We start from the raw sequence: 27,886 nt of genomic DNA on the forward strand, positions 1-27,886 counted from the left end.
TAACGGGGGGTTTGATTTACTATTTATGGGGGGTTTATATTTTTGGCAGCTGTCACACGCTAAAAGACACTTTTTATTGTAAAAATAGTTTTTGCATCACCACATTTTGAGAGCTATAATTTTTCCATATTTTGACCCACCAAGTCATGTCAAGTCTTATTTTTTGTGGGACGAGTTGACGTTTTTATTGGTACCATTTTCGGGCACGTGACTTTTTTGATCGCTTTTTATTCCGATTTTTGGGACGGAGAATGAACAAAAAACAGCATTTCATGAAATTCTTTTGGGGGGTGCGTTTACACCATTCCACTTGTGGTAAAATTGATAAAGCGGGTTTATTCTTCGGGTCAGTACGATTACAGCGATACCTCATTTATGCCATATTTTCATGTTTTGGCATTTTTATGCAATAAAAACAATTTTATATAAAAATAATTATTTTTGCATCGCTTTATTTTGCAAGCTATAACTATTTTATTTTTTCGCTGATGATGCTGTATGGTGGCTCGTTTTTTGCGAGACAAGATGACATTTTCAGCGGTCCATGTTTATTTATATATGTCTTTTTGATCGCGTGTTTTTGCACTTTTTGTTCGGCGGTATTATGATAAAGCATTGGTTTTTGCCTAGTTTTTTTTTTTAAGGAGTTTACTAAAGGGGTTAACTAGTGGGACAGTTTTACAGGACGGGTCGTTACGGACGCGGCGATAATAAATGTGTATTTTTATTGTTTTTGGGTTTTTTATTTACAAAAAAAAAGAATTTGTTAGGGATTTTTTTAAATTATTTTTATTTATTTAGGATTTTTTTTATAAATTATTTTTACACTTGTTTTTTTTTTTCACTTTATTATAATGTCCCAGTGTGGGACACTACAATAAAGTGTCAGATCGCTGATCTGACAGTTTGCACAGCACTGTGTCAGATCAGCAATCTGACAGGCGCTGCACAGGCATTCTCAGTGCCTGCTCTCAGCAGGCACAGAGGAAGCTGCCTCCCTGCAGGACCCCAAAGGCCCCCGTGACCATATTGGATCCGGGGCCTGCAGGGATGTGCTGCGCTGCTCCGAGGGTCTCAGGGAAGCACGCATGGAGCCCCCTCCCTGCGCGATACTTCCCTAATCCCCCGATACACTGCGATCATGTTTGATCGCAGTGTGCCAGGGGTTAATGTGCCGGGGTGGTCCGTGACCGCTCCTGACACATAGTGCCGGGTGTCAGCTGTGATAATCAGCTGACACCCGGCTGCGATCAGCGGTGTTCCCCCTCAAGAGCGCCGCTGATCGCGCTGATGTACTATCCCGTCCCCAGTTATACGGGCCCAGGTTCCATGGCCGCCATAGTATGTCAGATGTCAGAAAGGGGTTAAAATGATCCTACTCTCAAAGCTTAATTATTCCCTCCAACATAGTGCAGTATTGATCCGTAAATCCTTTTTCTCAGGTCTAAATTCATTGACCTTATCCTTTATATGGGGAAAGACCAGACCCAAAATCTAACTGTCCACCTTACATAGGTCTAGGCAGAGGGGGGGAGAGAGCGGCGCTGCCGGATTTCTTTTTATATTATTTGGCTGGGCAGATCAGAGCCTTGAATAAATGGATGCCCAATAATTATCTACCTAACTCGGAGAGCCATTTGGCCCATGCTCCAGGGACCAACTGCTTGTTGGGCTTTTTAGAAACAGATAAACCTAATGTCTCTGGATTATTACCCCTGCTTCGTTTGGCTAGGTCAGTCTGGAGACAATTTAAACAAGTGTTTTGTTTTGATGGCATCATAGCTGAAATGCCATTATGGAATATTACTTATTTTTTTATTAAATCACCCATCTACTCAGTTCTGGGTCTCACATAACGTCTCCTCGGTCGATGATCTATACGAATACAATGTCCTAATGTCCTTTGAACAAATACAAACCAAATATAGTATCTCGAGGTCCCAATTTTTTCACTATCTACAGCCTAGATCAGCAATTCAATCAAACTTACGCAATATAAATTCAACCCAAGTACTATCGTCCTTCCCCTTAATAGGGATTCTTAAGTCACAGGGCCCCTAGGGTCTTATTTCTGCTTTATATACACATATGTTGTTTCACTGACAATACGGGGGAAATGGAAATCTCTCATCTCTGACATTCAAGATGAGGATTGGGAAGAGATTCTTGAATCTCCAACCAAGGTGTCTCCGTTGGCTAATAACAGGATGACTCAACTACATATAGTCCACCAGTCTTAACTGACTCAGTTGCAATTATTTAGAATGGGATGGTCTCAATCTTCCGAATGCCCAAGATGTCATACAATTGATGCGGATTTTATACATATGGTGTGGAGGTGCCCAATTATCCTATCCTTCTGGAAAGAGGTAACTTCGTTGTTGGCCTCCTTATATGCACTCCTGTTCCTCTTAATCCATTGGTGTGTCTGTTTGGTGTGCTAGAGGAAGAGATTTGGGGGCACCATGTTAAAAATTTTCCTACGTGAGACACTTTTCTTAGCCAAGAAAATATTGGTCTTGCGTTGGATGGGAAATGCACATCTATCTCTTAGAGCAGGGTTCCCCAACTCCAGTCCTCAAGGCCCACCAACAGATCATGTTTTCAGGATTTCCTTTGTATTGTACAGGTGAAGCTACAGTATTATCACCTGAGCAATACTAAGGAAATCCTGAAAACATGATCTGTTGGTGGGCCTTGAGGACTGGAGTTGGGGAACCCTGTCTTAGAGAATGGATTGAGTTGATGAATTCAGTTTTACCTTACGAGCGGACAATGTATCAGAATAGGGGTTGCCTGGGAGAGTTTAATAAGATTTGGGACGTGTGGAATACTTCTCACCTTACTTTATCACCATGTAGACAATAGTTTGATACCATCATAATAGCTGGAGTGAAGAATACATTGATTCACACTTTATAGTTTCACAATGTCATTAGCATTGTGGAGGTTGTTTATGGCGGCAGGATAGTAGTAGTAGTAGTTTTAGTTTTATGATCTATATGTTGAACGTAATGTATCACTTTGAGCTATGCATAGCCAAACATATGGAATAACGAACAATGAACCCATTTTTTTCTTTTCTTTTTTAATTACCCCTTAATTGTCCATAGGCCTCGCAAGGGAGTGAGGATCTGTGGGATTGAAGTCTGTACAAATAGCTCATTATGCAAGCTTATTGTTTTACCATAATGAACCTGTATACATTACATTGGCTATGTACCAGATATAGAATCATAGAATCGTAGAGTTGGAAGGGACCTCCTGGGCCATCTGGTCCAACCCCCTGCTCAAAGCAGGATTCGCTAAATCATCCCAGTTAGATGTCTGTCCAGCCTCTGTTTGAAGACTTCCATTGAAGGAGAACTCACCATTTCTCGTGGCAGCCTGTTCCACTCATTGATCACTCTAACTGTCAAAAAGTTTTTTCTAATATCTAATCTGTGTCTCCTCCCATTCAGCTTCATCCCATTGCTTCTAGTCTTTCCTTGTGCAAATGAGAATAAAGTTGATCCTTCTACAATGTGACAGCCCTTTAGATATTTGTAGACAGCTATTAAGTCTCCTCTCAGTCTTCTCTTTTGCAAACTAAACATTCCCAAATCCTGCAACCTTTCCTCATAAGACAGGGTTTGCAGACCGGTCACCATTCTGGTCGCTCTTTTCTGAACTTGCTCCAGTTTGTTGATGTCTTTTTTAAAATGTGGTGCCCAAAATTGGACACAATATTCCAGATGAGGTCTGACCAAAGAGGAGTAGAGGGAAATAATTACTTCACGTGATCTAGACTGTATGCTTCTGTTAATACATCCTAGAATTGCATTTGCCTTTTTTGCTGCTGCATCACACTGTTGACTCATATTCAGTCTGTGATCTATTAGTATACCCAAGTCTTTTTCACATGTGCTGTCACTTAGCCCTATTCCTCCCATTCTATATATGCTTTTTTCATTTTTATTGCCCAGATGTAGTACTTTGCATTTCTCCCTGTTAAAAGCCATTCTGTTAGTTGCTGCCCACTTCTCCAGTTTATTTAAATCTTTTTGAATCCTCTCTCTCTCTTCTCTAGTATTAGCTATCCCTCCTAGCTTTGTGTCATCAGCAAATTTAATCAGTTTACCCTCAATTCCTTCATCTAAATCGTTGATAAAGATGTTGAACAATACAGGGCCCAGGACAGAGCCCTGTGGTACCCCACTTGAGACATTCTTCCAACTGGATGTGCAGCCATTTACGACCACTCTTTGGGTCCGATCACTAAGCCAGTTATGAATCCACCTAACAGTTGCCTTGTCCATTCCATACTTAGTCATTTTTTCAATAAGGATTGTATGAGAGACTTTGTCAAATGCTTTGCTGAAGTCAAGATATACTATATCTACAGCATTTCCTTGATCCACCCAATCAGTAATACCATCATAGAAGGAAATTAAATTAGTCTGACATGACTTATTAGTTACAAACCCATGCTGACTCTGTTTAATCACTTCATTCTTATCCAGGTATTGACATACATGTTGTTTAATAATTTGTTCAAAGATCTTTCCTGGTATAGAAGTCAGACTCACCGGCCTATAGTTGCCTGGGTCCACCTTCTTCCCCTTTTTGAAAATAGGAACAACATTTGCTCTTCTCCAGTCTTCTGGCACTTCTCCTGTTCTCCAAGAATTTTCAAAGATTATGGAGAGGGGTTCAAAAATTTCTTCTGCTATCTCCTTCAGTACTCTGGGGTGTAATTCATCTGGACCTGGAGACTTGAATACATTTAGGTTAGCTAAGTGTTTCCTCACTATCTTTCTGTTTATAGATATCCTGGATTCTTCTATTCCCTTAATAGGACAGTGAATAACAGTTGATGTTACATTTCCTTTCTGAGAGAAAACAGATGCAAAATAGGAATTTAAAAGTTCAGCCTTCTCAACATCCTGTCTTACAATTTCATCATTTTCATCCTGTAAAAATCCTATAGCATCTTTGACTTTTCTTTTACTTTTGACATATCCCCAAAATCCTTTATTATTGCTTTTGACATCTCTTGCAAGCCTCAATTCATTTTCAGCTTTAGATAATCTGATTTGTGCCTTGCAGGTTCTGCAGACAGCATTATATTCTTCTTTAGATATGCCTCCCTCTTTCCATTTTATAAACATTTTTTGCTTCCTTTTTAGCATGTGCTTAAGCTCTGTGTTCATCCATCCTGGTTTCCTTAAATGCTTCCTATTCTTCCCTCTTTTCGGAATTGTTAACAACTGTGCTTTGAAAATTTCATTTTTCAAGATTTCCCATCCTTCCTGGACATTTTTGTCTTTAAGGATATCCAGCCATTGGATCCCTCCAATTCTCTTTCTGAATCCCTTAAAATCTGCCTTTCTGAAATCTAACCTTGACGTCTGAGTCTTCACAGGTCTTCCGCCTCTAGTTATCCAAAATTCTAAAATAGCATGGTCGCTACCTCCTAGGGTCCCAGCCACTTTTACCTCCTCAACCATTTCCTCCCTGTTTATAAGGATTAGATCCAAGGTAGCAGTTCCCCTTGTTTTCTCCTTTACCTTTTGGAAGATAAAGTTGTCAGCAAGAGAGGATAAGAATTTCCTTGACCTGTTAGTTTTGCCTGAGAGAGATTCCCAACAAATATCTGGATAGTTGAAATCTCCCATGACAACTATGTCATATTTTTTGGAGAACTTGGCCATTTGATGCATAAAGAGTTCATCCATATCTTCAGCTTGCACAGGCGGCCTGTAGTAAATGCCTACAATGGTGTCCTTTCCATTGTTCTGTCCTTGTATTCTTACCCAAACAGTTTCCACAGAACTCCCAGTCTCTGAAGCTTCAATCTCTGTGCAGATATACGCATTTCTAACATACAATGCGACACCCCCTCCTCGTTTATCAAGTCTGTTTCTTGCAAATAAGTTGTATCCTTCTAGTCTTGTATTCCAATCATGTGTATTGTCCCACCAAGTTTCAGTGATTCCAATGACATCATATTTCTTTTCCTGTGTTAGTAGTTCCAATTCTCCTTGTTTGTTGCCCATGCTTTGTGCATTAGTATAGAAACATTTTAGTTTGTGATTGGTTTCTCTTTCTCCAATATTTTTTTTAATTAGATTCTTTCGTCTTTGTTCTTCCTTTCCACTTCTAATAGCAGAGTTCTCAGTAGCATTTGTCAGGTGTATGGCTTTTTCTGGTCTTTTGCTTCCCTTCCCATGTTGTTCTAGTTTAAAGCTCTCCTTACAAGTGTAGCAAGGCGACTTCCAAATACCTGCTTTCCAGTCTTCGTAAGGTGCACCCCATCTCTAGCAAGTAGTCCATCGTATAAGTAGTTCACTCCGTGATCCAGAAATCCAAATCGTTGCTGACGGCACCATCGACGTAGCCAGTTGTTCACCTGCAGAATCTTATTCCACCTCCTTGTTCCATGGCCATCCACTGGGAGGATGGAAGAGAAGACCACCTGCGCTCCCAGTTCTTTCACTTTCTTGCCTAAGTCTTCAAAGTCTCTGCAGATGGTTTCCAGGTCGTTTCTTGCGGTGTCATTTGTCCCCACATGTAGTAGCAGGAATGGGTAGTCATCTGTAGGTCTGAAGAGTCCTGATATCCTGTCAGACACATCTTTAATTTTTGCACCTGGAAGACAGCACATTTCTCTTGAAGTTATATCCGGTCTGCAGATAGCGGCCTCTGTTCCTCTCAACAGGGAATCCCCCATGACCACCACTCTCCGTTTCTTCTTCACAACATTTTTCTTTCTCCATCCAGGAGGACTCTGAAGGCGTACAAGGTTGCTGTTTGTTGGCAAAGTCTTATCCTGATGTATTTCTTCATCGTTTTCCTGCGTGAGAGCCTGGTACTGGTTTCTGAGCAGTATGGGTGCTGACTGCCTCCTGATCCTCCTGCTTCTCTGGGTCACATGTCTCCAATCCTCTGTTTCTTCAGGTGCACTTCGAATTTCTTCTCTTTCTGTAACATGAAGAGATAATTCTGCTCTGTCCAAGAACTCTTCACCTTCCTTAATGATCTATTTGTTTGTTGCGGTTTGATAAGCAAATTAAAAAAAAAAATGTTTATGTTTACTCTATAGTAAAAATATCTCACAATACCTTTTCACCACTTTTATTGCACTGGCATATAGAAATACAGGGTGGGCCATTTATATGGATACACCTAAATAAAATGGGAATGGTTGGTGAGATCAACTTTCTGTTTGTGGCACATTAGTATATGGGAGGGGGGAAACTTTTCAAGATGGGTGGTGACCTTGGCGGCCATTTTGAAGTCGGCCATTTTGGATTTCACTTTGTTTTTTTCAATGGGAAGAGGGTCATGTGACACATCAAACTTATTGAGAATTTCACAAGAAAAACAATGGTGTGCTTGGTTTTAACGTAACTTTATTCTTTCATGAGTTATTTACAAGTTTCTCTTTGTTTACAGCCATTGACATGTCGCAGAGGTTAACACGTGAGGAGCGGATAGAAATTGCATTGATGTCTGGTGAATGCAGTACTCGGGTCATTGCAAAAGATTTCATTGCAAGACACCCTACGCAAGAAAACTGTCACCATTCCCATTTTATTTAGGTGTATCCATATAAATGGCCCACCCAAAAAAGTTTGCCTCATCACTGAACATAACGTTCTGTGTAAACTGAGGGTCCTGTTCCAATTTTTGTTTTGCCCATTAAGCAAATTAAGCACGTCGATCTGGGTCACCAACCATTCCCATTTTATTTAGGTGTATCCATATAAATGGCCCACCCTGTATATCTGCTAATATATACTATATACTAGTATATTCTGTTAGGTGGATTCATAACTGGCTTAGTGATTGGACCCAAAGAGTGGTCGTAAATGGCTGCACATCCAGTTGGAAGAATGTCTCAAGTGGGGTACCACAGGGCTCTGTCCTGGGCCCTGTATTGTTCAACATCTTTATCAACGATTTAGATGAAGGAATTGAGGGTAAACTGATTAAATTTGCTGATGACACAAAGCTAGGAGGGATAGCTAATACTAGAGAAGAGAAAGAGAGGATTCAAAAAGATATAAATAAACTGGAGCAGTGAGCCTCAACTAACAGAATGGTTTTTAACAGGGAAAAATGCAAAGTACTACATCTGGGCAATAAAAATCAAAAAAGCATATACAGAATGGGAGGAATAGGGCTAAGCAACAGCACATGTGAAAAAAACGGATATACTAATAGATCACAGACTGAATATGAGTCAACAGTGTGATGCAGCAGAAAAAAAGGCAAATGCAATTCTAGGATGTATTAACAGAAGCATACAGTCTAGATCACGTGAAGTCATTATTCCTTCTACTCCTCTTTGGTCAGACCTCATCTGGAATACTGTGGCCGGTTTTGGGTGCCAGATTTTAAAAAAGACATCAACAAACTGGAGCAAGTTCAGAAAAGAGCGACCAGAATGGTGACCGGTCTGCAAATCCTGTCTTATGAGGAAAGGTTTCAGGATTTGGGAATGTTTAGCTTGCAGAAGAGAAGACTGAGAGGAGACTTAATAGCTGTCTACAAATATCTCAAGGGCTGTCACATTGTAGAAGGATCATCTTTATTCTCATTTGCACAAGGAAAGACTAGAAGCAATGGGATGAAACTGAATGGGAGGAGACACAGATTGGATATTAGAAAAAACTTTTTGACAGTTAGAGTGATCAATGAGTGGAACAGGCTGCCACGAGAGGTGGTGAGTTCTCCTTCAATAGAAGTCTTCAAACAGAGGCTGGACAGACATCTGTCTGGGATGATTTAGCAAATCCTGCTTTGAGCAGGGGGTTGGACCAGATGGCCCAGGAGGTCCCTTACGGTTCTATGATTCTGCTTGTAAAGAAAAATGCTTTTGAGGTTTTTAGGTTGAGAAAATTCTTTTGCATATAACACTACCTGTTGCTCACTGGTAGTGTTTCTGCCTTCAATATTAAAGGTTCTAAATTCAATCCCTGGCACTATCAGATTTCAAAAGTATATTTAGAGACATCTACTTGGGAAAGCATCAGGATTGTGAACACAGAAGTATCTCTTCTGGCTAGATATGTGCAAGAAGTCAAATATCAGAATATGTCACAAGAATAATCATATATTATGTGTGTAATCATGCCGCATAAATAAGAAATAACCAGAATAGAGATGGTGCCAATGTGGTACGTGCCGGGCTTGGGGGGTGGACCACTGCTTACCCTGTTCGGACACCGCAGACACCAGGCGACTCAAGGACGAGGCGGAGACAGATTTCACGTGTAACAGTTCCGGATTTATTCGTCGTCCTCCTGACGACCACCAAACACGCACCGCAGCTTCTTCACACTGTCTCCAGGCCCGGGTACCTGCACCTTCGTTCCAGGCACAGTAACGCGCCTCGCGGATCTTTCACTGGGGGGCTGTCCTAGACCAATCTACCCCCAGCGCTTCACCTGTCCGAGGTCGTCGTCCAATTGGTACCCCCCGGGGCCTCGTCTGTCTTGCGGGCCACCCCCCTGACTGTCTCTTCCCTGTCCGTCCCCTGGCCGAGCTCTTCTCTCTTCCCTGTCTTCTTCTGAGCTCCTCCCGTGACTAATCTCTTCTCGAGTCCCGCCTACTTCTATTTATCCCCTCTCTCACAGGGGAAATCCCCTCCCGGGCTCCTATCTCCACGCCCCCCATGACTAAGCATATCCTGAGCCATAAGCTGATGTATAGTCCTGCACTACTCTCCCCTACCATCTTGTGGTCACCTCTCAGTACTACACTGTCCTATCCTGCCTTTCCTAGCTGTCACCCTTCTATCCTGTCAATCTCCGTCTCTGGTGTACAAACCGTCCCCTCCTACTGCCAGTCACGTCTGTCCGTCAAGTCACCTTCCCCACACTCCCCCTCCCTTTGTCCATTGTCGCCCCGACAATCATCCTACCTACGTCGTTCTAAAGCTTATCCACAGTCTGTTGTCGGACCGGTCGTTGGCCGCACCCGCCACCCACGGAGGCCGATCTAAACCGAGAGCACCATGCTCCGAGCAGCCTACCGCTACTCGCTAGCGCACACGCCACGTGACAACTTTCGGGTTGGCGAGGTCCACCCGGACTACTCTACGGCGTGAACCTCCCACTGCTCTCCCCTTCCACTAACTTCAGTTGTCCGGGACGCCATGACCGAGGCCTTTCGCCTACCAGGTCATCGACGCCCGCTCGTCCTTTTGGGGTGTCCGTGGTGTTGGGGACCTGACTGGTGGTCCACCGTCTGGCTCAATGTTCCTCGTTTCTTTGTCTTCCACTTAAAAGAGTCATGGTCGGCGTATTCATCACTTCTACATCGTACCCGAAACCTGTTACATATACATTTTTGCCAAACACATTACTCACTAAATCAACTCTTAACAGACTATTACTCTTACTTTAATAACATAAGGAGTTACTCAACTGGAGTAATCCCTTTTCCTCTTTTTTTTCTTTTTTTTTGGTTTTCTCCATTTTTTTCAAAACACGTTAACATATTTTCCAAAACATTTTCCGTATAGCATTCTTAAAATAAAGACTCCCCCTCCCTTTAACATTAGTACTCCCTTTTACACATCTCCGCTATGTCAGGAAAAACAAACTTAGACATATAAAAAAAACATTTTCTTTCAACCTGGACAAACACTGTCCTCGTGGTCTGCACAACGGTGCAGCAAAATCCCAACAGTTCAAGCCATCTCCTGGTGGCCGATAGCAAGGGGCCCCACAGATGTGGAGCTACCAGGATGCAGGGAGTGTCTTTAGGGGTTCTTTCTACAGGGGCTCGTGAGCTTCGGGTTCAGCGATTACGGCTACCGCGTAGTAGCTGCTGGGAGAGTATTCCTTGTAGTATGACACCATGTCCCCCTATCACAACGCCCGGCCATGACGAATGGAGGTCACATTGATGTACACCTTCTGGCCGGTTGCGAGGCCTCGGATGAACCCGTAACCTTTCTGCAAGTTAGTATACACGAGCCGTCCCATAGATCGTGCGGCCGCCATGCCAGCCTCCCCTCTCTCATGGAGCAGGTTCCAGACCTCCTGCTCACTGGCCTTTTTCTTCCAGATGACCTCCGCGACCCAAACGGAGGGTCCTGTGTAGGCCCCGGAGTCCGATAGGCGGGATACCGCCGGGGTTGAGAGCGGGGCAGAGGCGGCCATAGATGTCAGCGGCCCGGCAGCCGCTGGGGCCGGGCGGCGGGTAGGGGCAGCTGTAGTTCCTGATGACTAGGCCGCAGAGCCCGACAAGCAGGCCGCTGCGGACTCCGGCGATGATACAGATGCAGCCGCGGGGCAGGCCGCAACCGGAGTTGCAGATGGGGCCGGAGTAGCGGCCGGCTTCAGGGACGGGGCTGCCGCTGACAGGTGGAATGCAGCAGCGTCGGCCGCGGGCTGGCTCCGCACCGGCGACACCAGACAGGGCGCTGCTGGGCGAGGCGGCTCGGGGACGGGAGCAGGGGCTTCGCTCAGCCCGGCGGAGGCTGCAGGGCCCTCTGCAGCCAGGCTTCCAGGAGCACAGGAGGCCGCGTGCTGCGGCCGAGTGATGGGGGCCGAACTCTCACCTTCCCCAGCGCCGCGGCCTCCGACACATCATCCCGCAGCTCCTCCCGTAGCCTCCGTTCTTCACCCGGCCGTGCGGCAGGGCTAGCCTCCCAGCTCGGGGATCTCGCGGGGAGACTCCCCGGTGGTGTCTTCAGCGGCCGCTCCCGCGGGGCCCGCCTTCGCTCCTCTTCTCCGCCCGAAGTCTGGAGGACTGTCCGTGACTCCAAGAAGCTGGTCTCCCAGCGAGACTCGATCTCCCGACGCCATTGCCACTCCAGGCGCCTGAGGCCACAGGCAGCTGCAGCATCGCATCCCGTCCGGTGGGCAATAATCGAATGGCGCCAAGCAGCCGCAGCAGGCCTTCTCTCCCGGGCCACTCCCGCTCCTGGGTGGGGCGATGGCCGACTACTCCACCCAGCTGCCCGGGTCCAGTATGAGGGGGCGGCGGTCTCCAGACACACACCGCTCCCCCCAGGGGTACGTTGGAGGGGGCCCCAGTCCATCCAGAACAATTGCAAATGCCCGGGCCTCTCCCCAGCATTGGAGTACCACCGCCATCTTGGACGGAATCTGGCGCCGCCCCGGATCCTCTGTTGGCAATGCAGATCCGAAACAGCGTCCCCAATTTGTAATCCACAGGTCAGCGATTTGTAATCCACAGGTGTTTGTAATCCACAGGCACTTGTAATCCACAGAGGAACAGTCCACGTCCTTCTAGGTTCTTCAAACGCAGGCCTGCCACGGAAGGTGTCGTATTAGCGGTGGCGATCCTGCCGACTACGCCAAATGTGGTATGGGCCGGGCTTGGAGGGCGGACCACTGCTTACCCTGTTTGGACGCCGCAGACATCAGGCGACTCAAGGATGAGGCAGAGACAGATTTCACGTGTAACAGTTCCGGATGTATTCGTCGTCCTCCTGACAACCACCAAACACGCACCGCAGCTTCTTCACACTGTCTCCAGGCCCGGGTTCCTGCACCTTCGTTCCAGTCACAGTAGCGCACCTCGCGGATCTTTCACTGGGGGCTGTCCTAGACCAATCTACCCCCAGCGCTTCACCTGTCCGAGGTCGTCGTCCAGTCGGTACCCCCCGAGGCCTTGTCTGTCCTGCGGTCCGTCGGGTCAGGGCCACCCCCCTGTCTCTTCTCTGTCCGTCCCCTGGCTGAGCTCTTTTCTCTTCCCTGTCTTCTTCTGAGCTCCTCCCGTGACTAATCTCTTCTCGAGCCCCACCTACTTCTATTTATCCCCTCTCTCACAGGGGAATTCTCCTCCCGGGCTCCTATCTCCCTGCCCCCATGACTAAGCATATCCTGAGCCATATGCTGATGTATAGTCCTGCACTACTATCCCCTGCCATCTTGTGGTCACCTCTCAGTACTACACCCTCCTATCCTGCTTTTCCTAGCTGTCACCCTTCTATCCTGTCAATCGCCGTCTCTGGTGTACAAACCGTCCCCTCCTACTGCCAGTCATGTCTGTCCATCAAGTCACCTTCCCCACACCAGTGTAGGAGGAGAGGCCTCCGCCGAGTACCCGTGCCGGAACCGAGGGGACTGTCTTCCAGGTTCCTGGGGTATCTGTTTCCAGGGAGCAGAACTAGGGGATGGACTGCTGAGACTGACAGGGCAGTTGGGGGAGGAGTCCAGAGAAGAGGGGCGGAGAGGGCCAGACTGTGTGAGTCAGCAGAACGAGGGAGAAGGAGGTGGAGACTTGGGGAGGAGGACTGCGACAGGAGGGAGACTCGGTGGACCGCAGGGAGATGGCGCCGAGCTTACCGACCAAACAATACTGCTGCCTCACTCCAGCTCTCGGCTGCGGCCTACTCGCTGCTGCCCGCAGCCACCGCCGCTTCATTCCCGACCGCGGCGGTGACCCCTTCTTTGCCACCCGCAGCTGCCACCGCCCCGCTCCAGTCCACGGTAGAGACTGGGCCTGTGCCCACTGCGGATCCTCCAGTGCGGCCTCAGACTGCGCCTGTGGCCTATCAACTGCCACTTATCACTGCCGCTGCCAGTCCCTGTCAGGGAGTTGCAGCCTCCACTCTCCCACTCCCATGCGGTATCCCACTGCCTCCGCTGGGGGACATCCCACCAAAGAACTCTCCGCGGGCCTGTTGTGCCCCTGCTCCTCCTGGGCATTGGAACGCCCGAAGACTACGCCAGATCTTCAGTGGCTGGGCCCAGTGGCTGTGACGCAGACACACCGTGGAACAGAACGCCGAGGGAAGTCAGGGCGGATAAGTGATACATAGTGACCCGTAGTCAGCCATTTCGCGGCCTTATAGTGACCGGTCTTTGCCGGATTAGTCGTGTTCTCCCAATCCTTGTTTATGTGTATTGGTTCCCTGCGAAGACAACTACTGTTATTCCGTTGGTTGCGTAACAATAGCCCTAACGGAAATTATCTATAAAAGTTAACATTTAAAGTCATACGTCTCGCGTTTCGTCACTGCATCCTGCGTACCTGCTATTACCACACCAACCCCCGACACTGGGAGGTGATTTTTTTTTTTTCAAGGTTATTGTGACACTATTCACTACTCACAGACAGACCGTGAGACAGAGAAGTCAAATGTTCTGGGGTCAGTTCCAAGAACACCAAGGGAAAAGACAAAGGGTTAAGTCAGGTCACGGTCCGGGGTCAAAATACAAGGAGTTAGCAGTTCAAAACAAAAGGATAAGACAAAGTGAAAGAACACGGTACAAAGGTCAAGCAGTGTAAGATCAGAACTCAGAACAACAGAACGGTTACTAGGAAGCACAAACTACATCTGGCAGGGATCAGAGGCAAACAGCTCAGTAAAATAGCTTGGGCAATCTCCAGAACAGAGAACACCTGGAGAAAGTCAGGCACCTCCTAGTCCCAGATTGGACAGCTGAGCTGTCAATCAAAGCACCGACAGTTCAGCATGCCCATTACAAGACTGGACAGCCGAGTATTCAATCAAAACACTGACAACTCAGCATGACTCATATGTCAGGAAAGCAATCACTCACTGAGCGGAGGAATCGTGATAGTTATACTTACCTGTGTAGTTATCTGTAGGAATCTCCTCCTTATACCGTTTACCACCCCTCACATACATCTCTTTAGTATTAATATGAGTCAAATCTTTATTCTGAAACAAATATTGTAAAAGTTACATACAGATAGAGAAGTCTCTTGAAATTATTTAGAAGAAGAATAAAGATCATTAATAAACATGATGACCAATAATGACAGCAGGAGTTATCAGATAGCTGCAAGTCTCCTTTGCGAAATCAATCAGCATTTAATCTTAATTATTCAAACGTATATTTTCAGTAAGCCAGTTGGCATAAACTGCAATCTACAGTATATGTTGACTTTTGAATTTGGGTGTTTCTTTCTTCGGTTGGTCAAGAGTCTGAAATCTTGACTCTTCTTGTAGGTTGAATTGATATTTGTAAATTGATGACTCATATTTACCTCTTGTCACAATTCCTCTGCTCAGAGAGTCTGGGACTCGGTGATGGGCAGCTCTGTCATCCTATCCTGTGCTGGGGCGTGTTGAGCTGTCAGTGCTTTGACAGCTCGGTTTAACTATCTGAGACTGGAAGGGGCAGAGCTTTCCACAGGTTCTCCCTGTTCTTGGTAATTGCCCTGCTATTTAGTTGAGCTGTCTGGCCCATATCACTGCAAGTCAAAAGCTTGTACTAAGCTTGTGCTCCCTGGTGTGTGTTCGCCTGTTCCCTGTGCTGTAAGTTCTGATCTGCTGCTGACCTTAGGACCATGTTTTGACTACCCATTTGTATTTGCCCCTTTGTATCTCATATTCTGCTGCTGACCTTTGGACCTTATTCTGATTACCTGCTTGTTATTGCCCCTTTGCTAGGTCTCTGGTATTCTGACCATGGCATGTGACCTGACTTACGACTTTGTATTTTCCCTTGGTTTACTAGGTTCTCTTTTAGTATTGACCCTGGGACGTCTGACTTCGCTGACTCATGGCCTGTCCGCGGGTTGTGACTAGTGTGGCGCCCCTGGGGGTTCGGTCACCACAGAGGTACTGCACCTCCTCCTGAGGTGTGGTACCCCACCATCCAGGTATCCAGGTAAGGCGGAGACACCTGACCACACTCCAACACCTGCACCCCACACCACAAAGTAGTGTAGCAAAGCACCTTCGGCGGCTCCCTGCTTGGAGTGTAGCATAGCACCCCTTGGTGGCTCCCTGCTTGGAACACGAAACGTGCTGGGAGGTGGGTGGAGTTTAGTTCCCATAAAAGAGCGGGAAGAGTTGAGTCAGTCGTTCAGTTCAGTCATTCATTCAGTCAGTGAGAGAGGATATAGAAGGACAGAGAGTGAGACAGAGAAGATCCCCGGGAGAGGGATGGAAGAAGGAAGTGCTGCAGCATGCCACAGTGATCTGGGTCTGCTGGCACAGGAAAGAGACAGAGAAAGGAAGCTTAATTCTCCATTGGGAAGAAGGATTAGCACGGAACCTAAGGAGAATAGGAGGACTAAGGATCAGGGTTGGAAGAGAGAACCCTTCCCAAGTTCTAAGCGCAAGGCCGGTGTCCGATCCCCGAGGTTGTATGGATACTAATGGTCCTGCAGCAGACACCGGAAGAATAGAAGTAGTGACCACTTTATTCCCACACAAGACTTGGGGGCACAACAGCAACGATAGTGAGCCGGGACTAGGTAGAAGGAGGCCCCGAAGCAGGCTGCAGCTGTATGCCGTACAAGTAGAATTCATAGGAACATCTGACAGGAGGAACTCCAGTGTAACTCAGTACTAGGAGTACTTCATTCAAAGACGCTATAAGAGGAGTCGTTCAGAAAAAGCACATATGTTGGCGGAGTGTTGGAAAGGAGTACTTCATCTTGCCTGGAAGTTGGCTGAGCTCCTGACCTAGACGACACGGCACGGATGCGGGCACCTGTACCTGCAACAGACTGTGAGTAAAGCTTTGGAACTACATGCCCTGGTGTCCTCCACTTATTCCTGCGCCAAGCTGCCCAGCACTGCTACATCCCTTGCACCCGACACTACACCATCTAAGTGTCACTTCACCTACTCTGCCCTGGGACTACAGCGCTGCCTGTGGAGGGCTATAACATCATTGCTGCACCACACCATCTGTCCCAGAGGATCTGTCTGCAGTGTTGGCTTACATCTCCATTGCCGAACACCACAGGTGGCGTCACGAATCACTTATAAACTTTCATCACCATAAGCACACTGCAACAACTCCTTTTACAATGGGCACCCAGGGCCACGGGCCGGGTCCCAGCTGCCGTGACATCTCCCATTGAAGCTGATCGGGCCCGGTACCGAGTACCCCACAGCCCTGGGAGGGCGACCCACTAGAGTCACACCTCTTATATTAACTCCAACAGTTAATTGTACAGTTATCTTTGAAGATAGGGATGCAGGGTCATTGAACAATGATGTTAATATATTAATTACACGGTGTCTAGGCTAGTTAGTGTTCTGACTTGAGAACATTAAATGATAAACTATAAATAATCAAACAATATGAGTTAACCTCATTACTCCTTCCCCTTGACCTGTGAATGATGGCTTGAAGAACAACAGTTGTAAAATATGTAAATGGAATGTGCTTCTGTAACAGGTCATCCAAGAGATCCAAAGAACCAGAGACTCTTTACAAAACTACAGGAAGGAACACTCTACAGGATAGCTGCCAGATCATGCCTCCATGACAAGGGACATAGATTTGACATTCTACAGGATGCCAGCTTAAGGGACCATGGCCCTGGCTGAAAGAGTACAGATCTGCTCAATTGACCATCACTGAACCCGTGGAAACGTTTGGAGTAGTCAGGATTTGGAACCACCTTTCACCTGAGCCCCTTGGGTACATTTGGTAAAGCCAGGATTGGGACTCATCGATCACTTGACTCCATGGAGATGTTTGGAGAAGCCAGGTTGTGACCCTCCTGTCACCTGGCATTGAACCTCAACGGGCTGTGAACTTTCTAAGCTTGTTGTTACATCCTTTCTGTGTGTGCAAGAAGTGGAAGCTCAGAAAGGTACAGCTGCTCTTATCCCAACGAGTCAGCGAAAGGGTGAGACTCTGTAATTTTGCACTATCTTGGATATTTTTCTGGGACTGTTCTATGTGTTAGTTGCCTGTTTTCTGATTCAAAAAAGTATTGCCACACTGTTTTACCCTCACCCTTTGTTGTCTGAGTAGTATTACGCCTATGAGCGGACGTTCAGTGGGATAAGCCCTGGTCTATGCGGTTTCGGCTAGCGGACTAGCGCACCCGCTGACTCCCGTGTCCACACCAACCTATCGGCTCCTAATTCTAACTTGCAGTCTCCATAACCAGAAAATTGTGAGATCCAGACATCAAATGTCAATGATCAGCTTTATCCTGTCATATCCACCAAGTTTAAAATATACATTGAATGGCCACATTATTAGTAGATACCGATCTAGTGTCAGGTTGGATCTCTTTTCACTTTCAGAACCTCAGCAAATAATCGCCTAAAAATTTTACCACGTGTTTATCGTTCTGCAAGAGTATTGGCACATGAGGACAGGAAAGCTTTCAGCAGTTGTCGCAAATTAAATAGACACATTGACATACTCTGCACAGCCCGTTCTACCTCATCCCAGAAATACTTTATAGGATTAAAATCAGAGGAATATGAAGGTCGGAAAAGAAAAACTTGAAAAAATCCGTAAAAGAAGAAGGTGACCAAAAATGGTGAACTTGGCTGGCCAAAATGCTTGGGAAAGCTCTAGAGTCAAAAAATCCATACACAAATATTGCAGGAGTCAGGATGAGCCAAGAAAACATTCTCCACATCATTACTCCACCTCGACCAGCCTGAAATGTTGACACCTGACAAAAAGTATCTATGGATTCATGCAGCTTGTAGCACATTCTGACCCTCCCAACAGCATGATGCAAAAGACATCTGGATTCACCAGGCAATGTTTTCAACTGTTCAGTTATATTATTTTTTCTTTCTTTTGCCCAGTGAAGGTTTTTTTCTACTTCTATCAGACATTAATGGCACTCAAATTGATTTTCTGTTGTTATTACCCTTTGCAAAGGAAAACTGAGAGGATTCAGGCATATTAGACACCAGCACTGTATTCATTTGAAATTTGCATGACTGTGCACCACCTGTTCTTCACAACAATTATTGATATCTTCCTAAACATGTTGTTCATGTCCACAGGATCACCGATCAATGGATTTTTTCCTCTATCACAACATTGCCACTATATTCCTGACATAAAAATCTCATGAGGTTGGAAGTTTTTGAAACTATGGTCCTGATCCTAGCATCAATGACCATGCCTCGCTCAGATCACCCAAACTTCCCAATCATACTGAAAAATGATCACTTCATTTTATGCTGCACTTTGCAATCACAGGTCTAATTTCCTTTCTAATTTTTCAATTGAAAAAGTGTTGATGTCTCTAATAAATTGTCCATTGAGTGTATAATACTGGTGGATAAAACAGGACTGAATACAAGACCTTCACAGCCTTCTACACATCATAGGGGAGAATTTATGACCCTTATCTCCATCTACCTGATGATCCTGAGGAACAGTGGGATCTTCTTGTTTACAGTCTAGTGGAAGGAAGAAGAGGACGAGGACATCTCTCTGGTGTTGTCCTCTTACTAGATATAATTGGAGGAAATACATACAGGGACTGAATTCATTCTTTACATACAGATAATTATAGGCCGTGTCTATTTATAGTTCTTTCAATTACCTGGTGACATGAGGGGACTACGAACTTCCATCATGAAATCCTTGTACTGATCTTTGTGTCCTTCTAAATACTCCCACTCCTCCATATAGAAATAAATGGGGACATCTTATATTAACTTGACACACTCAATGATATAGTCATCTCCGCGATCCCTTCATGGCGTTTCTGTATAATGTCCCAGCATTCCCAGCAGTGTCACCTCTCCAGTCAATAGCTCAATCATCTAGTAGGTGAGTTCTAGGATCTTCTGCTTATTGATGTCCTCATGTATAAGGGGGTGAGGTGGAGGCCCCGTAATTTGGCATAGGGGTCTTCTAGAGGTATTCTTAACTACTGTCTAATCCTGGTTATGGAGAGACACATTAATGAATCTCACTTCCAGAGTCCTCACCTCTCCAAGTTCTGTCCATCTGTTATTCCCATAGATAAGAATGATGGAATGTGACGTCATCAGAATCTCTCACCTCTCCAGTAAGCCGGAAGAGGATCTCTAGGGTGAGGTGTAATATCCTCTCCGCCATCTTGTCCCTGTCCCTATCCATCCTTGTAGGGTCACTCAGGAGAATTCTCTTATATAGAAGATCTCCACTGAGAGGATCCGATATTGTAGGGACCTGAATGGGGAGAAGATGACGATGTAACATCATAAAGATCCCATGTAAGAAATCTCCGGAGCTGTTACCGGCTTCACATGATCACTACATCCAGTCATGGCCCCGTCCTGCCCCCGGTATAACACACAGTCCCATTATAGTCACACACAGAGATTTATCACATAATATCTCCAATCCAGCACCAAAAACACAGAACAAATATAAAAGAAAAATCTAAAATATCTAAATCTTTATTACATATTTCATAGAAACAAGACACAAAGTGCCAGAAACAGCTAGAGAGATCAGGACGGCTATATCCTAGTGCGTTAAAAACCTGGTCACCTTCTTCTCATACATGTGGCCTCTTCCTGTGAATTCTAGAATGACTCCTCCCTGCGATGTCACTGATCACATGGCTGTGTCATCAGTCCAGGTCCTGTGCGCACAGAGCAGCCATATATGTGGTGTGCGGCTCTGCAGGTGGAGGTAGGTGCTGGAGATTCCCCATTACTGGGCTGCACAGGGGGCAGTAACCCCTCCATTCCCGGAGATAGCGCCCCCTGCAGGTGGAGGTAGGTGCTGAGATTCCCCATTACTGGGGGCAGTGCTGAGATCATTTTGGTGTTTTTGTTTTGTTTCATAACTACTTATTTTACATTCTTTTCATACCGCCCAACTTTTACAGAATAGAAAGAGGGACATATACAGTATTGTGGTGCACTTCATTTCGCGACAAATTTTGGCCGCACATCCGATAGTCACAACTATTTACCACTTGTTTGCCCCTCACTGCCCTCTCCGATACCTCCTCCTGCCGGGGCACATTCAGCAGACACCCGAGACTGCAGGGTGTAGACCCAAATCAGAGACTGTCCGCTATATCCGGGACGGTTGGGACTAGACCGATCGATTCAAGGCACTCTTGGCTAGCGTCCTGGTCTGTGGTTGCTACTGGCTGGACGCCTGCAAATCTCTTACCATCCGGCGTCCTACGGTGCAACTTTTGATCAGCGAAAGATGGCGCTACTGAGTCACATCGCACAGGTGAAATTGAATGACATGAACCAAAGCTTCTACTAGAAAAGCATTAAGAATGCTGCTTCACATCTGCACGAAACCCACATCAAATAAGGGGAAAAGGCGTAAAAGAAAGGTATCAAAAACGCAATAATCAGAGAAGATTGTCATTGCGTCATGTGGTGCGGACACCTGCAGAAAAAAAAAGCAATGGAAAAAAACACAGCATTTGTGCTACATGTGAACACGGTCTCAGCGTTACATTTTTATAGGTTTAATGTACAAAAAAATTAAAAATGTCAATGACCGATCTTGGTAAATAATCTGATCGCTGCGATGTGCGGGTCGTTACGATGACAGGGACACAAATATGTCTGTTATTTGCTGATTTGTGAAGTTTATTTTTTCTTTTAAAAAGCGCATTAAGAGCTAAATTTATGTAATTATTTTTCATAATTTGTTTTGTAATTTTATAGGAAGAAATACATTTTTCTTTCATTTTCCTTCTAGAATACAGGGACATAGAAATGTATCACTACAATCTGTCTGTGATTTCGGAGCCTACAACACACGTTCAAGTGTGTTCAGGAGGTTATAGCTTCTGTTACTATCTACAGTGATACAGGTTGTGGGTTAAATGATTCTAGTCCTCTTCCTCACTGAAGAGATACTTTGCTAGTTTAATTTCCCAGACAAGTATTGTGCAGCCAATGTAAAGCTTCCTTTACTCTGGCATGTCGCTGTTCACAAGGAGAAATGTTACTCCTTACACTCCAGTCAAAGGCCTCTCATACAGCCAAATCAGATCTCACACTTTGCACTGACGAGGGGCAACACCCCGAAACACGTGTCTGCAAATTGAGATTCAGTTTTGGATTTTATCCTAAGCCATGTTGCAAGCCTCTTTCAAGGGTCGACAATGACTTTTAGGATTGCTACTTCCTGTAGGTGGCGCTAGAGTTCAAACCCTCTTCCTATCTGAAGAAACACTGTGCATATTTAATTGAATGTAAGCATATGAAAAGCAAAGATGCTGCCCCCCCCCCCCCCCCCCAGAGGAGGAGTTACTTAGCAATGAAGATGGCCAGAGAGCGTTGTTCAGGTTCAATGTCAGAATGCAATGCGTGGACTGGTCCTGGCTCTCCCAACATGACTGTGAGAGCTTCATAGAAATATATGAAGTTGTCATTCTCAGGTCAGGAGATCCATGGCCAGTCCGTGCATCGCGATCTGACACCGGACCGAATTGCACGGACAATTGGTGGAAGTTGGGACACAGCCTTAACCTCCAGGAATAATGGGACTAGTTGCTCAAATCAGGACAGCCCGCTAGATCTGTGACGGTTTGGAGCTATTTTTTTTTGTGTTTGTGTTGAATTGGAGATATTATGTGATAAATCTCTGTATGCGACTATAATGGGATTTTTTATAATGTTACATCATCTCATCTTCTCCTTCAGGTCCCTACAATATTGGATCCTTTCAGTGGAGATTTTCTATATAAAAGAATTCTCCTGAGAGACCCTACAAGGATGGATAGGGCCAAGGACAAGATGGTGGAGAGGATATTACACCTCACCCTAGAGATCCTTTTCCGGCTTACTGGAGAGGTGATAGATGCTGATGACGTCACATTACATCATTCTTATCTATGGGAATAACAGACGGACAGAACTGGAGAGGTGAGGAGTCTGGAAATGTCTGTAGTGAGATTAATTAATGTGTCTCTCCATAACCAGGATTACACAGTAGTGAAGAAGACCTCTAGGGAGCGCTGTCAGGCCCCTGTGTCTGAGGGATGGGGAAGTCCCCTGAGCCCAATCACGGGGCCTCCACCTCACCCCCTGATACATGAGGACATCAATGACCAGAAGATCCTAGAACTCGCCTACAAGATGATTGAGCTGCTGACTGGAGAGGTGACACTGCTGGGAATGCTGGGACATTATACAGTAACACTATGGAGGGATCGGGGGATGACGGTATCATTGTATGTGTCAGGTTCCTATAAGGTGTCAGGATGTCACCGTCTATTTCTCCATGGAGGAGTGGGAGTATTTAGAAGGACACAAAGATCTGTACAAGGATGTCTTGAAGGAAGTTCCCCAGCCCCTTACATCACCAGGTAATAGACAGGACTAAATACACACGGCCTATAATTATCTGTATGTAAAGAATTAATTCAGTCCCTATATGTGTTTCCTCCAGTTTTATCCAGTTACAGGACAACACCAGAGAGATGTCCCCGTCCTCTTCTTCCACAGGACTGTAAACAAGAAGATCCCGATGTTCCTCAGGATCATCAGGTAGATGGAGAGAAAGTGTCACAAAATCTTCCCTATGATTGTGTCCTTCATAAAGTGGCAATTCAGTGTATGCCTGGTGGACATGACAGGCCAGTACAGAATAATGGGCTCCATATAATGGTCCATAAAGTATAATGGGCCCCAATGCCTCATACACTGCTCTATACAGAATGATCCCCATATATTGCTCCATACAGAATGGGCCCCATATAATGCTCCATACAGAATGGGCCCCATAAAATATAATTCTTAACACAGTATGAACCCCATATAATGCTCCATACAGTATGGACCCCATATAATACATACAGTATGGGCCCCATATTTTGCTCCTTATAGAATGGGGCCCATATAATACTCCATACAGTGTGGGCCCCATATATTGCTCCATACATAAAAAAAAATCAAATACTCACCTCTCCTCGCTGGCCGCAGATCCGCACTCCTCAGGGTCGCCGTCTTCTCGCTCTCTGCACTGTGACTGCTCAAAGCAGAGGACACACACTAGTGACATTGCGCCCTCTGCCTTGAGACATCACAGAGCCAGGAGATGTGAAAGATACTGAAGCTGCGAATGGAACAGAGACAGGTAAGTATTGCAAATGCCAGGGCCCTGAGCAAGCGGGGCCCTGAGCACTCGCGGGCACTGGCACCAGGCTCCCCCGACTCATGAGCCCCATAGCATGCACGTGTCCCTGAAGGAGAGTGGGCCCCCTCGCTTGCTCAGGCCCACGGCACTTACCCAGGTGCTGACACTGGCCCTGGTTGGATTTATACAGAAGACCTGCAGAGTGTCACATCATTGGTGGTCATCATGATAATTTATGATCTTTGCTCTTCATCTTGTGATTCCTTCTGTCTTTGACTTACAATATTTGTTTCAGGGTGAAGATCTGCCCCATATTAATACTACAGAGACATATGTGAGGGGTGATGAGTGGTGTAAAGAGGAGATTACTGCAGATGACTACCCAGGTGAGTAATAACCACTTGTAGGGATTCGAATCGCTTAGGTGCAGCGGGAGACAAACATGAGGCACGTTCCTTTAAAATTTCACCAGGTTTATTACTCCATAAACCATAGACAGCATAACACTGAAATGTAACCTTCACTTCAGGCAAAGGAACAGAAGTGTCCGTGGCTTCAGACTCGGACTGAGAGTCTCAGCACATGCTGGGAGCTGTAGTCCTCCCCATATACAACCTCTGTAGTGTCCCGCCTGGACACATGGAAGTCTGTCCACACTCAGACAGACTCCCTCCACACTCTCACATGTGCCAAACACCTCAATTACATAGCCCTGTAACCACACCCACAGGTGATCACATGACTATGACATCACTAAAGGTTGTATAGACACACACAGGCTTCCCTGACACAGTGTAACAGAAAGATCAGCAGTACCTCTGCTGATCAATACACCCTGGAGCCTGCATCCCAAGGCCACCCACCTTGAGACCCATAATGGTCATTTAGGACCCTGCTCCTGTTACCACACTGAATGTGCCTGTACACCCGTCCTGGGACACCCACGCAGCGCCCCCTAGCTGACATAGTGGTAACTACACCACATACCTCCCCCCTCTGTTCAAACTTGTGGGGTTGAACACATGACATCACCCAGGGATCTTGAGACCTGGCACCCATGTCACCTTGCCCTACCAGTCGGGAGGACCATCTCCGTCTGTTTCGGTAGTCATACTGCATATTTACGTTAGGCCTCCCCTGCCCCCAGCGGTCAGTATCTCGGCCTTGGGCCTTCCCGTCAACGTCCGTCAGTGTGACCAGACACTCTTTAGTCTCTGCCTGTCTGCAGTGTGCTCCATCACGCGACCTTTCCCTCACTGACTGGCTCTCCCAGTTCGCACGGTCATGAGTCCCACGTCCAGCTGGGCCAACTGGCTGGTCTGAGTCTGACCCTCTGTCGCTATGTCCACCACCAAGTCTCGTGCCTATGTTACTAAGATTAGACCGGCCACTTGCGGACTCTCGACGTTCTTGCCTTCGACTACCTGTCCTTTCATTCCTTGGAGGATCCCTTCGGGTCCTTACACCTTGGGTTGGAGGGGGACGCCACCTGACATTCTGTATCTGCTTATTCACCTGCAGTCGATCCTGTCTTAGCTGCTCAATCTCCTTCAGGTACGCTACCCGATATTCCAGGAGCATGCGAAGCGTCTCAATGCTTTCCACCGAACCAACCACAATGACAGGAACCATGTCATCTTCAACAGCGACTTGGATTTCACCAGCAGGTGGGATCCTCACTCTCTTCACACTGGATCGATTCACCATCTCCTGCATCACCTTTCCAAGTCTGCCAATGACTTTCCCTACCAGATTTCTGGGTACCGGAATTAAGTCTTCCACAAAGCCCAGCCGACTTTGAGCTTCCCTTGCAAGCTCCAGACGTCGAGCGGCTTTCCTATTACGCTCCACGAGCATCTGTTTCGTGTGGAGACATTGTAGGTGCATCTCCTTCAGGACAGCCACCCTTCTCTCTGTGTCTTCCGTTTCTGCCAGTATCACCAACTGGTCTGTTTCTGGTGCCCAGCTCACACTATAGGCCTTTACTGCCTTTTTAAAGGTCTCATGCACACCTTCGCTGGCACACGCTTTTCGCACGTCTTCGGGTACCTCCATCACACACTTGAAGGTCATGGACTTGCTCTCATCCTGGACAGATGGCTCTGGGTTCCCCACGGACACTTCCCTCAAGGTATCTGCCAAGACCGGGTGACTGTCTTGTGCAGCTCTTGGCTCACCATCTTCCTGAGATTTACAGTCTTCAGGACCCTTTTCCAAGATGGGCTTTGGCAGTTCTGCCTTACTATCAGTCGGGCACGGCCGCTGTACGTCTTCGCCCATCCACTTCTCCTGCAGAAGACCTTTTACTACTCCACTGAGTTCTTGCAGAACTTTATCTCGCTCCTCTGCCAGGTAGCGACGCTCATCCTCTCTCCTGAGAATCTCCTGTTGATGCTTCTCTTGGGCCTCTCTGAGCACCTCCATATCTTCCAACAGGGTCTTGTTCATGGTTTTACAAGTGGACAGGTGACCTCTGAGCTCAGAGACTTCCTTCTCCAGCTCATCCACTCTATGCTCAGCTGCTTGCCTTAGGACTCTTTCCCGTTCGACATGTTTTGTTACAGTCTCCTTTATCAGCTGTATCTCACGATCTTGTTCTCTTTTGTCCATCACGTGTCGCACCACTACCTCTTTAATTATATCGTTAAAGGGTACCACTGGGTCAGTCACCCCAGTCGAGTGAACCCTCCAGTTACCGTCCAGCACCAATGTGTCTAGTCCAGTCGTCTCAACTCCCAGCCCACCATCTGTCTTATCACGAGACGTCAGGTCCGTCAGTTGGGCAGATGTACTTCTTCCTCTGGTCAGTTCTACCTCTGACCTGTCCATGTCAGGAGCCGTCACTGTCTCAGTGTCCGCTTGCCCCACAGTCGAAGCATCTCCATCGTCAGACCAAACGTCATCAAACAAAAGAAAGTCCCGGCCCCTCTCCCAGGCATAGACTAAGTCCCGTGCTATTCCTCTACCTTGGCACTCACCACCTTTTGTCCCCTCAAACACTACTGTGTCTACTGCGTAGTTCACCGTGACCCCGTGTTTACAGCGAACCCTGACGTTTTTCTCGGTCAGAGAGAAAACGAGAGGCGTTCCTGTCAGAGTCACCTGACTCTCTGAGTCCAGCCGACCAAAGGCTCCTTCCCGGTGCAGCATCACTGTACACATCTGTGGCCCATCATTACTACCTGGAAAGGATATTCCACATTCTGAAAAAGACCTGCACATACACTGCGGTACTTCAGACATACCTACTGAGTCACCCAGTGCTGTCACTTCTTCACACTTGGCCACTTTCTGGACCACCACCCCACTTTGGGTTGCCACTCCAATTTGGGTCACCGCCCCCTTTTGGGACCCCACCCCTTTTTGGGTTACCACTCCAATTTGGGTCACCGCCCCCTTTTGTGACTCCACCCCTTTTTGGGTTACCACTCCAATTTGTGTCACCGCCCCCTTTTGGGACTTCACCCCTTTTTTGTTTACCACTCCCTTTTGGGTCACCGCCCCCTTTTGGGATTTCCCCATGTCCGTTCTGCAGAACTTCTTATGCCACAGTTCACACAGTACAGTTTGTCTTTTAACGATACCACACAAGTCTTTGCTGGCACCACCACAGCTCCTGCTGTCACTGATCACCGGCACCTCCGGCTGCTGTTCACACACATACACAGCGGCTGGTGTCACTGCAGCTCCTGCTGCGCCATCTTCGTGGACCCGCCGATCCACCGGAAGCTGCTTGTCACCTTCGTAACCCCGCCGGGTTACTGGAAGCCGCTTGTCACCCTCAAAGATAAAAAAGCCACAAAAGTGCGCCCATAGGGCCTTACCAGTGCAGGTATAATGGGTTATGCAGCAATAATACAGGGTACTCACCCTTAATAGTTGTGTAAAGCCACAACTACTGTATCCGCTTAGTTACACTCCATAAAGCTGCAGCAGTATGGTGTAGCCAGACAGCGTCTGCTACCAATGCTCCCAGGAAAAACACCAGGGCCCTGTGCTGCGAGACCTTCATGACCCCACTGAGCCACAGCAAGCACTTTCAGGTTTTTGCAGAGAAAACGAGGAAAAGGAAAAAAAAAACACATGCACAGTCTCTCACGTGTCCT

The 27,886-nt window shown here is 46.6% G+C and overlaps 2 protein-coding genes across 3 annotated transcripts in view; one reads left to right on the forward strand and one right to left on the reverse strand.

Annotated features, from left to right (window-relative positions):
* LOC141051169 (uncharacterized) overlaps window positions 1–27,886 on the reverse strand; it is an 872,784-nt gene that overhangs the window by 326,804 nt on the left and 518,094 nt on the right. The gene's annotated exons all lie outside the window — the stretch shown is intronic.
* LOC141050970 (uncharacterized) overlaps window positions 20,281–27,886 on the forward strand; it is a 63,029-nt gene continuing 55,423 nt past the window's right edge. Inside the window, exons 1-7 of one of the 2 annotated variants that reach the window (XM_073547734.1) lie at window positions 20,313–20,354; window positions 22,346–22,495; window positions 22,625–22,804; window positions 22,887–23,010; window positions 23,094–23,191; window positions 24,076–24,170; window positions 27,510–27,515. In XM_073547734.1, coding sequence (XP_073403835.1) covers window positions 20,328–20,354; window positions 22,346–22,495; window positions 22,625–22,804; window positions 22,887–23,010; window positions 23,094–23,191; window positions 24,076–24,170; window positions 27,510–27,515 — 680 coding nt within the window. In that variant the 5' untranslated portion in view covers window positions 20,313–20,327. Of the gene's footprint in view, window positions 20,355–22,345; window positions 22,496–22,624; window positions 22,805–22,886; window positions 23,011–23,093; window positions 23,192–24,075; window positions 24,171–27,509; window positions 27,516–27,886 lie in introns of both variants that reach the window. The other variant, XM_073547733.1, reaches the window with a different exon arrangement.

Source organism: Dendrobates tinctorius, unplaced genomic scaffold, assembly GCF_039654945.1.
Source record: "Dendrobates tinctorius isolate UK_male_01 unplaced genomic scaffold, ASM3965494v1 ptg000155l, whole genome shotgun sequence".
Taxonomy (NCBI): Eukaryota; Metazoa; Chordata; class Amphibia; order Anura; family Dendrobatidae; genus Dendrobates; species Dendrobates tinctorius.